The following is a 12,220-nucleotide window of genomic DNA, read 5'->3' as shown; positions in this document are numbered from 1 at the left end:
GATCAATAGATGTTGAGCGATGACAGACTTTTTTTTTTTTGCCTTATGAATAAGAACATAAAGAAAACGCTCTTCCATTCGAATTAAATAAAGTGTATTAATAAACATCACTATATGAGAAGAGTTAATAAGTCACCTCCTCACCGTGACACTTTGCATGCGCAAATCCGTCGGTGAATACAGCAGCGCTCATTAGCGTTTGTTGACCTCACCGTACAGAGCACGTCAACAACTTGAACAGTGCGGCGTGGATGCACTTGGCTGAACACTGCCCATTGCACCAAAGTGGACATACAGAACATATTTAAGTAACACTCACTGAGAAATGGAACTAAAATCGTAATAATGAACTATCAATGTTAACCACTGACATCCTAGGGGCGTTTTGTGCCATTTACCTCCAAGCCGTTTGAGCTTTTTTGAATGAACATAGTTTGAATATTTATTTTTCAAATGTTTTTTTTTAAATGTCATCACTGTTCCTTACATTCGCTTGCAATGGCAACGCAGCATGTCAGGTCCAAATGTTTCTTTTTTTTTTCATAGTAGCCTAAAATAGCAAATGTGAATACTGCCGCCTGCTTTGAATGGGGACAACTCAGGACATCCGCTGGACAAATGCGCATATCAAAAGATGACACAGGTCCCGTATTGGGTGTCATAAGATTACGCAGGTGCGGCTACATTGTGGCTAATGCTCAATCGGAAAATGTGACGACTAGCGGGGTGACATACTCAGAGTGCCTAATCCCCATGGAGAAGGCCGGGGCTCGAGCTTTGTGCGCTGTCACTCTTTCTGGATTATAAGATCCAGGTCCAGGTGTCTCGATGCCTCCTCTGGGTAGTCCGTGTCGCCCCAACATGGAAAAAGCAGGCGGCCTGTGGAGATAAACGCTGGGGTGTGTGCTGTTGTATCTGCAAGGCCCCGGCGTCTTGGCGAGATCCACGGACGGCCCGCCTTGGCTGAAACAAGCCGACATTGTGTAGCTGGCACTGGCCGGCTTGTTTGGGACGTGAGAGCCCATTAGTGGAGGGAGAGTGTACTTGTTGGGAGCGGGCACGGAGTCCATGGTGCGATAGTGCGTGCGGCAGCCCATGGTGTAGGACGGGGATCGACGCTGGAGATTGCCAGGCGGGGCTTTTTCTGGGCTGTAGGTGCCTGGTCCAGGTGTGTGGAAGACTTCCTCTATTGGGAGAAAGAAAAAAACATGGTCAAGTAGGGCTGGGTAATTCATCGAAATGTAATCGTGATTTCGATTTTGGCTTCTCTCCATTAAAAAAACAACAACATTGTACTGGTAATCAAAGTAATCTGCTGAACGGTGTATGTGCAAGTTCCCGATGTGAACGTACATTGAGTGCACCATGTTACTTGCGCAGCAAGCGTGTGAATTTATGTGATTCTGCCGTCCCCGAGTGTACTTTGAACTGTTTAATGACACCTCAGGTGGAGTTTAGTGTAAAATTAACACCAAACAAAAAGAATTACACCTATTGTATAGTCAAATACAAGACATACTTTGTTTTAAGAATGTAGCCGGTGCTAATGCTAAAGCAAATGTGTTTTAAGAATGTAGCCGGTGCTAATGCTAAAGCAAATGTAAAATCCCATTGACATGCTAACGGAAATTAGCATCGACTTTTGGGAGTGATATTCCCTCAAATAATTAATATTCACACCCAAACGCTGTAGGAACACATACACACAGGTAATATAAAGGCACATAATCTCCCCAATCTGTGAAAAATGAGTTAATTAATAGGTCTCATGAGCTATTAATAGGTCTCAATCGCAACGTTCTTCTTCTACATTTATCTCATTGTAAGTGTGTACTCCATGCATCAACGGCACCACACTGGCCCCAAGAGGCCAAAGTGCACACAGCAGGAACAGCCAGTATTTATTTATTGTTTTTATTATTATTATTTAAATGTACGCAAATTTTCCTTTGTTACAAATTTATTTTCTAGTTGTTCTTTCAAGTTATGTTTAAAGTAGAATTTACAAGGATTCAAGGAATTTTTATTGTCGTACCCACATGGTATGGCACGATATACGATACCTGAGTGTCCAAGTTAGCCCAGTAAGCCCAAAGACTTGTGAAAAAAAAAAATAGAATGACAAAATAAGATAAAATAAAGATGATAAAGCGATAAGAGCGATGCTTATATTCACGGTTTGAATGTTTGCAAAGATGCAATTCAGCAAAATGGCTGCAGCAGAATGGAAACGCAAGAGGCTTGAATTTCAGGTCATATTTACAAGGTAATTTTGTCCTTGACAAGTGTGAGTGTTCAAAAATAAAGTGTTCAACATGCAGGGATGAATGGGCATGAGGCTATGAGGGTCGTTTTAAGTAGTTGAGATAAATACTATTTTTTGATGAATAATCATTTTTACCAATCAAACAATCATGATTATTTTTACCATAATCGCCCAGCCCGTTGGTCAAGTGTTAAATTGCAATTGATGACGCACAATCTCAAATCCCTCATATAGTCTCAGCAATTAATCCCTAACCACATAAATTGTCGGCGTCACAAAAACTGCTATAGAAATATTATATATACTATATGGCGTGTCCCCAAAGTCACGATACAATTCCTTCTTTTTATTTCATTTCAGGTATTTGCAGTCAGGGACAGAAAAAATGTCTTGGCATGCGACGACTTTGACAACACTGCTCCAATGACAATTGGCGAGCCACAGGCAAGGGAAAGATATGCAAAGATAGACATGCAAATCCTAAACTGTCAAATGTTGATGGCCTCACATCAGTCACAATTAGACCTCAAATGAAATACAGTAAGAAAAAAGATGTTTCGTGACTTTTGGACCACCCTGTATTATTTTTATTCCACTTTAAACAAGTCAACTGTTTAAAACTACTTCAAAGTGAACTAAATTTAGGGGATTTTAATCTTTTATTTTTAATTTCACTTGGACAGCAGGCGCACGATTTCAGAAAACAATAAAAGCTGTGAAATGACACTCCATGCTCTTTGAATGGGAAAAACTAAGTAGCACTAGAAGTTGGACATGTAAGAGACAAACAACATTTTTTTACATCAACACCGTCATTCAACATCAATAGTGACAGGCACTTTTGTAAGAAAAACAGTGAAAGCAATGAAATGTTGCTGCATGCTTTGAATAGTGAAACCATAGTGCCAAGTGGTTGGCAAATATAAAAATCGTTAGTTGTAGTAACCTGGATGTGAAAGATACAAATAACATAGAAATGGACATCTTAATACAAAGGATTGCATAATTTTACGTTAAGATAAATGTGGGATCAAAAATTGACTTTTTTTTTTTTTCTTTTTAAAACGTCAAGTTAGAAAGTTAACGCTCGTAACATACTTTGTACTTTAGATCTGCCCAACATGGAGTATGCAGGGGCGCCGTCTCTCCCTAAGCGAGTCATCTTCGCATCGATGTGATACTGAGGTCCCGGATTGCAGTCAACACAATACACTGCACACGAAACAAAACAAACATCATACAACACCGTGCATGAAAAAGAATCAATTCGTCTTCATGGATGCCTTCAGCTTGAAGATGAAGGTTGCAAAAAAAAAAAAAAAGTGCTCTTTCTCCCTCTAGCGGTTTAACTTTTGAGCCACATACCGGGGTACCTGTAATGCAGTTCACTAATCACAATAAACAAGTTTTTAAACCACAAAAGCAGTCGCACAAATCTACAATGGAGATAGTTTGGAGTGTACAGTGTAGCAATGTAATAATACAGTATTTTTTTAATTATTGTTTAGAGGATTTTGGATTGGATTTCATTCAACGCGGCATGCTAATCTGTTAATTGTCATTTAAAGTGATATACAAGGGCGTCTCACTATTGTCGCTCATCCTGCCGTGGAAGGAGTATGCAGGGCTTGCTTGTTTAGTGAAGTCATGGCCAATAAAGCCAATTGTAGGCGGTAGCCCGTATCGCCCTGGACCAGGTCCTAGAGACGCAATAGAGCAAATAGAAACATACCATTATTTTATTTGTCTATACAGTGGAGGTGTATCTCAATAAACATATTTTTTTTCCCCAGTACTTCATAGATGATATAAACACATTGAATTCTATAGGTTCTTTTCTTCAGACAGTTATTATAATCCAGTCCTTTGAACTCATCAATAAAAATACGTATGGATAATTGTTGAACTCACCTTTCTCTCTGCCTGCAATAGCTGGGTACTGTTTCTCCATTGCTCTCTTTGAAGAGACGCCTCTTACAAATATGGCTCGCCACCAATACTTTCGCAAAAAGGTCAGCACTGAAGAAGACCCCCTCGCTCATCATCTCACGCAGGTAGGTAGCCCCTCCCGCCATCCTCTACCTGCCCATTTGTAACGCTATCTGTCGCCCTCTCTTCACCATGCAAAGCACTCTCTCCCGCCTTTCACTTTCCGCTCATGTAATATCACTCAGCAGCCATGCGTGCTGTCGCCACGGAGACCGCTCGGGACTTATCTCTCAGCCCCCTGCAGTGAATGGATACACCGCATTCCAAAATGGGAGAGGTGACCGTATGACATTGGGGGTCAAATTAGAGCCCCAAGGGGCCAGATCTGGTCCTGCACGATGCTTGCCTCAATATTTTCTTGCTTTCTATTTCAAAGTTAGCAGTTCTCGATTATGGCTGATATGTAATTCAAATCAACATCACAAATTGTAGTAGAATGCAATTTTTAAATAGCAAAGGCTACAATTTTGAAAAAAAAAAAAAAAAAAAAAAGACTAATCTGTATGTACGTATACTTTATTTATTCATTTATATAGTATAGTGTCTACATAAATTCAGTGCTTAAAGAATATGTTCCCAGCAGGCCCACTAGTTGAAACACGGCATTCTGATTAATTTTGCGTTTGTGTAATATGAGTTAAGCAGCAAAATGCACTCGTTTTTAGCCATCTCACGGGGCGGCCATTTTGTCACACCTGTCGACTGAAAATGACATCACAACTGCTCAGGGCTCAGCTCACGAACAATCACGGCTCAGCTTCAGAAAACAGGTCAGCCGTGATTGGTCGTTGTGAGCAGTTGTGATGTCATTTTCAGTTGACAGAAGTGACAAAATGGCCACCCCCGGAGATGGCTAAAAACGGGTGGATTAACTCTTATTCCACAAATGCAATATTTATCAGAATGCCTTGTTTCAACTTGTAGGCTTGCATAAAACATATTCTTGAAAAAAATGTTTGTGTTGGCATCCTCTTTAAGAAGTGCATTCCACATGTTTGCATATCATTGCATCATGAAACATTTTTTTTTTTAAATGACGTGATAAAGCCACAGTTGTAATATTGTTGTAATCTGATTTATGACCATGGTCTCATGAAAATTTTCTGCTCCTGTGCCCTCCACTGACCCTCACCATTTTGCAGATTTGATGGCCACCGTAACCGAGAGGCTTGGCAAGTGACATTTGAAGAAAACAAGCATTAATCTTTAACAGGCTGCTGGCCGCTGCTGCGTCGGTAACCCGAAACGCTCGTTTGCAATTACGCATATGCAGTGTACAACTGACGTGCACGTACGTACGTTTAGAAAGAAAGTGGGCATAAGAAGGCTCTCACGCAAGGATGGAATGTACAGTAGTAGGCAGAGAGGAAATGATCTGCATGCTGCAGACCACTCAAAGGAAACGGTCATGCACATTGCGGCTTCGAGATAACACTAAGCAGACACCATCCATCCATCCATTCGTTTTCTATAATGTTGGTTCTTACCCTCACATACAGACAAACAACCACTCACACCCACATTCACATCAATGGACAATTGAAAACACACACACGCAAACAAACTTGGGGAGAACGTGCAAGCTCAACACAGAAAGGCCGCAGTCGAGATTTGTACCTTGAAACTCTGACCTGTGATGCAGATATGCTATTTTTATGAATAATATTCATTCTGTTATGAAAAATGTGTCATGATTGCTCTATAACGTTTCCCAAACCAAACAATTTAATGATATTGATTTCTTCAATTAAACATTTTGAACATGAAAGAGTAAACAGTTTGACAACATGCAGGGGGTTGTCGGTTATCCTCATCTGTACATAAATGCTTTTGAATCCAGGCTAAAAACTATGCTCCCTCTTTCGCTGTACAATGTGTTCTTTTAGTAATTTTAATCAACTACTTTTTATTTTTGTTTTATTTTATTGTGTATGAAATGCGCTCTATAAAGCTTCCTAGCCCTTGCCTTGTATTTACATAGAACGAGTGTGTAGTCTTTTACTACACTATGAGTAAAGTTACAATCGCAGTAACTATTTTTACGAAAAACACTTCTTGGCCATAACATAAAACAAAAAGACTCTTGAACATTGATAAAGAAAATCAGATCTAACACCGTTTTCTCGTGTTTGTTTTAAGGATCCGGTAGGTGGTGGTAACGAGTATGAACGGATTCCAACCGCCGTTACACCCCACCAAAGAAGAAAGAAAAACGTCATCTAATGTTGATGATTCCGATTGGCTAGCAGCTCTTCGCACTATTCGCGTCAGGCTGTCGCGACCAATCAGACGAAGGCGCGGCGCAGCGGTTACATTTTGAATCAGACATATATATATATATTGAGCTCACCAGCTCAACCAACAAGTCGGCAGTAGTTCAAACTTTGGAGATTGTCAGCGTCTCTATTTTCACAACGGACGACTTGACCTATTTGTTTATCGGCTAAATAAGCGGGTTTTTTTCTTTTACTCTCCCCCCATTTTCGCTCATCATTCCGCATTGCCTGCTGAGAAAAAAATGTCGAAGAAGGAAATTTACTACTCTGACAAATACACCGACGACGCCTTCGAGTACAGGTAAACGGGAAGCTAAGCTAACTAAGAGTTATGTAAGAACTGTTCCGTTGTTTAACTTTCATACGTTGCGTAATCGTTGTTAGTTACACAAGAACGCGTTTACATCAACTGACAATGAAATAATTGTACATTTCCTTAGCAGTGTCGTTATTTGAACGGAAGCTAACTTCCACAATTATCCAAATATGATGCGGTCTTTTTTGGGTGAGAAAAAAAAAATACATCTCAATTTCTGTGTTGCGTTAGGCATGTGATGTTACCGAAGCAGCTGTCCAAACTCGTGCCCGCCTCGCACCTCATGTCGGAAGAGGAGTGGCGGAGCCTCGGCGTGCAGCAGAGCCAAGGATGGATCCACTACATGATCCACAAACCAGGCGAGTCCCCCGCAAGAGCACACGCCCACCATTTTGTCAATTCAAGACCTTAACTGACATCCTTGCGACACGTTGTGCCATTCGTTTTTTTCCCCCACGAGTAATATTTGTTAGTGATGTCAAAAGGAAACTTTGCATTCAGTTGGGTCACGAAAAAAAAGTTGATTTCTTGAAGTTTCACGATTTAATTTGTACGAAATAAACAAATCCAATAGGACATGGTATGTTTAAAACTGGCGCAGGGTTTACGTAAGTGGGACATTAGCTGTGCTTTTATGTAACAATATTTTCTCCCTCTGGGATTTATGCACCTCTGCCTCTCCCCGAAGGGGATCATCAGTTATTTGAAAAAATAACTTATTAAACTAAACAAGTTTTCCAATGTTTGATTCTGTAAAATGTCACTGTCCTTCTAAATCAAGCCAGTTTGTTTCTTGAGAAGGCGAGGAAAAAATTAGGTCATGACACTGAAATTGAATTGGAGAACAAAAATACAATTGGAATGAAAGTAGTTTCTGAATTAGAATAGTAACATATATTTAACGTCATACAGAATAGGGCTGAACAATTTTGCAGCGTTATTTTAAAAAAAAAAAAGTTTTTTCCTCAATATTGAAATTGTGATTTAATATGCGATCATTTTTTTCAAGGTCCTCTTCAACAAACACGCACAAGCAAATAATTAATTACGGTAGTATTACAATAAACACCATCACATTTATTTTTTAATTGTTTTGGTGTTTATTGTTGACTTAAGATAAAATAAAGGCCATGAGATAATATATAAGCCATTTTTTTAGTCTACCGGTTAAATTAGAGTTGTTAATTTACTAATCACATTGACTTGCAGTCTTTTAAGCATTCACTATGACGACGTAATATAATAATAAAATAATAACAAACAAGTCAGGTGTAGATATAAGTTAGTAAGTATTCAATCAGAGTCTAGAAAAAATGCAAGCAAATAATTCTTTCATGTGTCCAGAAGCAAGTCAAAGATGTTTGTAGTAAAGTTTTGCTTTGATGAACCAATCAGAGGACGGAACAATGCTGATGTCATTAAGAGCCAGTAATGACCTAGTCAGGATGAATTTGAAATCTTAATGTACAGTAGTTGAGGTTACATCAGTCAGCATTAACGATTTTGAAGAGCCCGGGCAGGTTAGATTGACATGGCAACACAGAGGCTGAAATCCGATTGGACAAAATAAAAGAACTCTCATAAACATGTTTGTTACCGGTTACAAATAAGTGAATGTATTGTTAATTAGTTTGTTCTTTCCTCCACAGAGCCGCACATCCTGCTGTTCAGAAGACCGCTCTCCAAGCACTGATGTGTTCCATAGCCTGGCTGTCATTTTGTTTTCTCTCTATCTCTAGTTGTATGTACACCTTCATTACATCGTATTTATACAAGGAGAACAAACCCCGGTTCAATTGTCCTCTTTCAAATTCCATCACGTTGACGTGAAATGACCCTGTTAGCCAAATGAAGCTTAGGTTGTATATTTTGAGTACACTTTTTTTTTTTTTTTTAACTCAATAGTTTATATACCACTCAGTGGTACTTTGTATTTTTTTATGCTTTATCTGTTGAGTGTACTTCCACTCTATTCCAGATTGTAAATATTTTCTCTTCACGGTTCTGTCCCACCCTTCAAATGTTTGGAAGTTGTTGTTGAACAAATTAAAATGTGAATGAAAACATGCGGCATTAATAGCGGGTCTATTATGTACTTCGGTGGGGCTGGGGGGCGTTTTGAAGTCAGGACCATGGTGACCAGAATACAGTTCAAGCATCACTTCAAGTCCAGATGGTGAGGGGTGCACTTTAACAAAAATCGGTTCTTGCAGTTGGCGCTGCTCAAAACACATGACTAATTATTTGTTGTCATGGAGGCACCGAAACAAGATGGGATGTTTTTTTTTTTTTCCTTTCCTCAATATCAAAATTAAAATACAATCGTATTAAAATGTACAATCAAGCATACATACAATGTTATTGTGATTTGTTTATTGTAAAATGAGACCAAGTTAAATGATTTCAAAACTTTTCCCAAGTGTGCACGCATTCATTACTAGGCTATAACAGCTTGAACATCTGAAATTGATTTGGTCTTAATCAGTGTATACAGTAATCCACAGTTTATATACTACACATATTTCACAAATTTCCCTATTTGTGTTTTTTTTTTATTTTTTTTTTTTATGTGCCACCTATCCCCTCTCCTTGTTTTTCACGCTCGTTCGTAAATTCCCTACACTGCCACAAGATGGTGCCAAAGCCCTGCGATTGAGAGGCAACCTTTGTAAGTCAGGGAAGGAGACAAATTAGTCTGGGTTGTCAGTGGACATTACAGAGACTCTTCACCACGGTCCACCTCAAAGAAATGACCGCAAATTCGGCAAAATGATTCCCATCGAGACGTCTAGGGACTGAAATTAAAGTCAGCCTGACCTAAATATGTTTTTTTTTAGGCCTTGGGGAAGGCTTTATTATTATTTATTAATGACTATATTTCTTTTTTTTGTTGTTGCTGATTTTACATCTTTGTTTGGTAGTGTGTCATAAGATTTTTCGAATTAGTAAAATGATGTACGTGCCTTAGTTGGGAAACACTTGTTCAAGTCTAAAAGAGCAATGCTAAGCTGCACTTTGGAGTTCTTACAAGTGAGTGACAGGCTTGGACAAACACCGTCCCGTCAGGACTTTGCTGCGGGGAGCAGCATGAGCTCATGTAGCACGTACATGAGCACAAAAAAAAAAAAAAAGAAGGTAGGAACGAGTCCCGGCAAGCCTTTTGCGAAGTGAATTTTACAGCCTTGTGCGAAGGCAAATAATGAGTGACGGCGCTTCGTCATCTCGGTTTGACGGAGATCACCTGATCACAGGATTGAAGACGGACGCCGGGGTCAACCCGAGTGCGGCACACCTGGAAAAGACGCAGCCGACCGACCGGGAGCAGGCCCCAATGATCTGGTCGTAAAAGTGCTCGTACACACGGCTGGAACTCCAAACAGCAAGCCTCTGCTTATACAAGACATGTTCAACTTTGACCTCACTCCATGGGACATGCACTGTAAAGTTTAGCTCCAAATAGGTTCACAACATTGATGTGTTGAAGAAATAGGTTTTAAAAAGTCTACACACCCCTGTTCGTATGCAGGGTTGTTCAGAAATAACCAATCATGTGCAAATGCTAAATGGGAGCCAGCACACAACTGCCACCGATCAAAGTGCCTCTGGTTAACTCCAAATAAAGTTCAGATGTTCTAGTAGGTTCTTCCTGACATGTCTTTTTGCTTTTATAGTAGAAGCCTGAAGGTTTTCTGAAGACCAATATGCAATAAATTAATTTGATTAGGGGTTCAAATTCCCCAAATATAAGTCATACACAATGTTTTTTCCCACCCTGAAATATAAACTTAAAATGCTATATTTTTTTAGCCATTTAAATCTTTTATTTTTATTGCTTTTTATTCCCATAAAAACATTTCAAGGAGTATTTGATTATTTTTATTGATTGCATCAGTGGGAAAAAATGGTAATATACAGTGTGTATGTATATATATATATATATATATATATATATATATATATATATATATATATATATATTTTTTTTTTTTTTTTTTGAAGGGACAAATGATTATTTTTATCAGTATTTGTATTATACCGTATTACAATAGTGCACCCCACCAACCATAGCAAGAAAACATAAGGTGAGTTATTAAATCTATGAGGGAAAATGACATCATTACATACACTTGCATACTTTTTTTTTTTTTTAACTTTCTTTTACTTAAAAATCATTTATGTAATACAGGTTATGTGTCATCCAATTTGGCATATTTACAGCAATTGGAGAAAAAAAAAAAATCATTCTTCTCGATTTGTTTCTTTGATTGCTTCATGAATGAAAATGTAACATAAACGAAATAGCTTATGAACTGTACAATCAAATCTTAAAGCGGGTGGAAAAGAAGGGAAGTAATCTCTGAGTGTCCTGGTGTGAGTCCGTTAGAGAGAACGAAAAAAAAAAAAAAAGAAAAAAAAATTAACAAACAGTGTTCGTGGGTCCAAGTCCACCAGGGACTCGTGGTGCCTATCAGTCCACCTTTGTCCTTAAAGATACTGAATTTGAATATCTGCTGTGCTTCCTCTACATTTCAGCTTATGCACTGTATCTGTAAAGCAGCGGTTTCCCAAACTTAGTCCAATGTTTATTTTAGGCACACAATTTCTCTGATTTTTCTATCTTTTTTTTTTTTTTTAATCGTAGTGAATTATACATACAAAAAAAAGGTATTTAAGATGACGATGTACTTTAGTAAGTTTGGGAGAACCGATTGTCAAGCATGACTCGTCTTCCAGCAAACATGGCAATAAATGTATTAAAGGAGACGTATTACATTTTTTTCCACAATTTAAAAGTTTCCAGGTGCATCAATATCATGCTTCTGTCAAAATACCCCGAGGACATTTTTGACAGCCAGGGGCGGAGCTAGGGGGTTGCGAGGCGGTGAGCGACTACTACTACTGGACCGGACTTGAAAGTGAAAAACAGCAAGTTCCCCCTAAAGATAATTAAAGCATGGATTATATATTTATGTCAACAATTTAGCTATTCAGAAAATTCACGCTTTTACTTGAACAGTTTTGACTTTGGCAAATTAGCACCTCTGTGTAGGCCGACCATCACTTGAAAATGGCAGATATCCACGCCCAGGCTAGCTGCCGATTCATGGGTGGAGAAACTCAGCCAGGGGGCCAGGATTATGTAAATCACAATCCAACCAAATTTAGAACAACTCAAAATAGATTTCACACTTGATGTGTGGAATGGCACTCTGAAGACTATTTGTACACAATCAATTAAAAATTCAATTTTCCATAATATGTCCCCTTTAAAGATGGCTATAAATGATTTTTTTAAAAAAACAGCACAATTGAAGTGACTGGACCATAACGACGTGTATGGGCGGGCAATGGCAAAAAGTAACAATGATATAT

At 38.8% G+C, this 12,220-nt stretch overlaps 3 protein-coding genes across 6 annotated transcripts in view; 1 reads left to right on the top strand and 2 right to left on the bottom strand.

The window, feature by feature from the left end:
• Nucleotides 1-126: 126 nt before the first annotated feature.
• Nucleotides 127-7,254, bottom strand: cimap1d (CIMAP1 family member D). 4 transcript variants are annotated; one of them, XM_086046445.1, is made up of 5 exons: nucleotides 7,093-7,254; nucleotides 3,856-3,966; nucleotides 3,365-3,478; nucleotides 1,045-1,186; nucleotides 127-963 (listed from the first exon to the last, which is right to left on the bottom strand). In XM_086046445.1, the coding sequence occupies exons 1-5, from the start codon at nucleotides 7,130-7,132 to the stop codon at nucleotides 699-701; spliced, it is 672 nt and encodes a 223-aa protein (XP_085902571.1). In that variant the 5' UTR covers nucleotides 7,133-7,254; the 3' UTR covers nucleotides 127-698. The 4 variants fall into 4 exon arrangements, with proteins under 4 accessions (XP_085902571.1, XP_085902569.1, XP_085902570.1 ...); XM_086046443.1 differs by having other exon boundaries at nucleotides 127-1,186; XM_086046444.1 differs by lacking the exon at nucleotides 7,093-7,254 and adding an exon at nucleotides 4,178-4,763 and having other exon boundaries at nucleotides 127-1,186.
• On the top strand, nucleotides 6,576-8,924 carry cks2 (CDC28 protein kinase regulatory subunit 2). The gene is made up of 3 exons (XM_086046447.1): nucleotides 6,576-6,832; nucleotides 7,079-7,206; nucleotides 8,497-8,924. Exons 1-3 carry the CDS (start codon nucleotides 6,774-6,776, stop codon nucleotides 8,538-8,540), a joined length of 231 nt encoding a protein of 76 aa, XP_085902573.1. The 5' UTR covers nucleotides 6,576-6,773; the 3' UTR covers nucleotides 8,541-8,924.
• Nucleotides 8,925-10,974: 2,050 nt separating this feature from the next.
• Nucleotides 10,975-12,220, bottom strand: part of cpamd8 (C3 and PZP like alpha-2-macroglobulin domain containing 8) — a 46,737-nt gene continuing 45,491 nt past the window's right edge. Inside the window, 1 exon segment of the mRNA XM_086047987.1 lies at nucleotides 10,975-12,220. This exon segment is cut by the window's right edge and continues 355 nt beyond it. The gene's annotated coding sequence lies outside the window, so the exon portion shown is untranslated.

This window comes from Filicampus tigris, chromosome 12 (assembly GCF_054856515.1).
Source record: "Filicampus tigris isolate MCC_2025a chromosome 12, RoL_Ftig_1.0, whole genome shotgun sequence".
Classification (NCBI taxonomy): domain Eukaryota; kingdom Metazoa; phylum Chordata; class Actinopteri; order Syngnathiformes; family Syngnathidae; genus Filicampus; species Filicampus tigris.
This window is presented reverse-complemented; position numbering and strand designations above follow the sequence as displayed.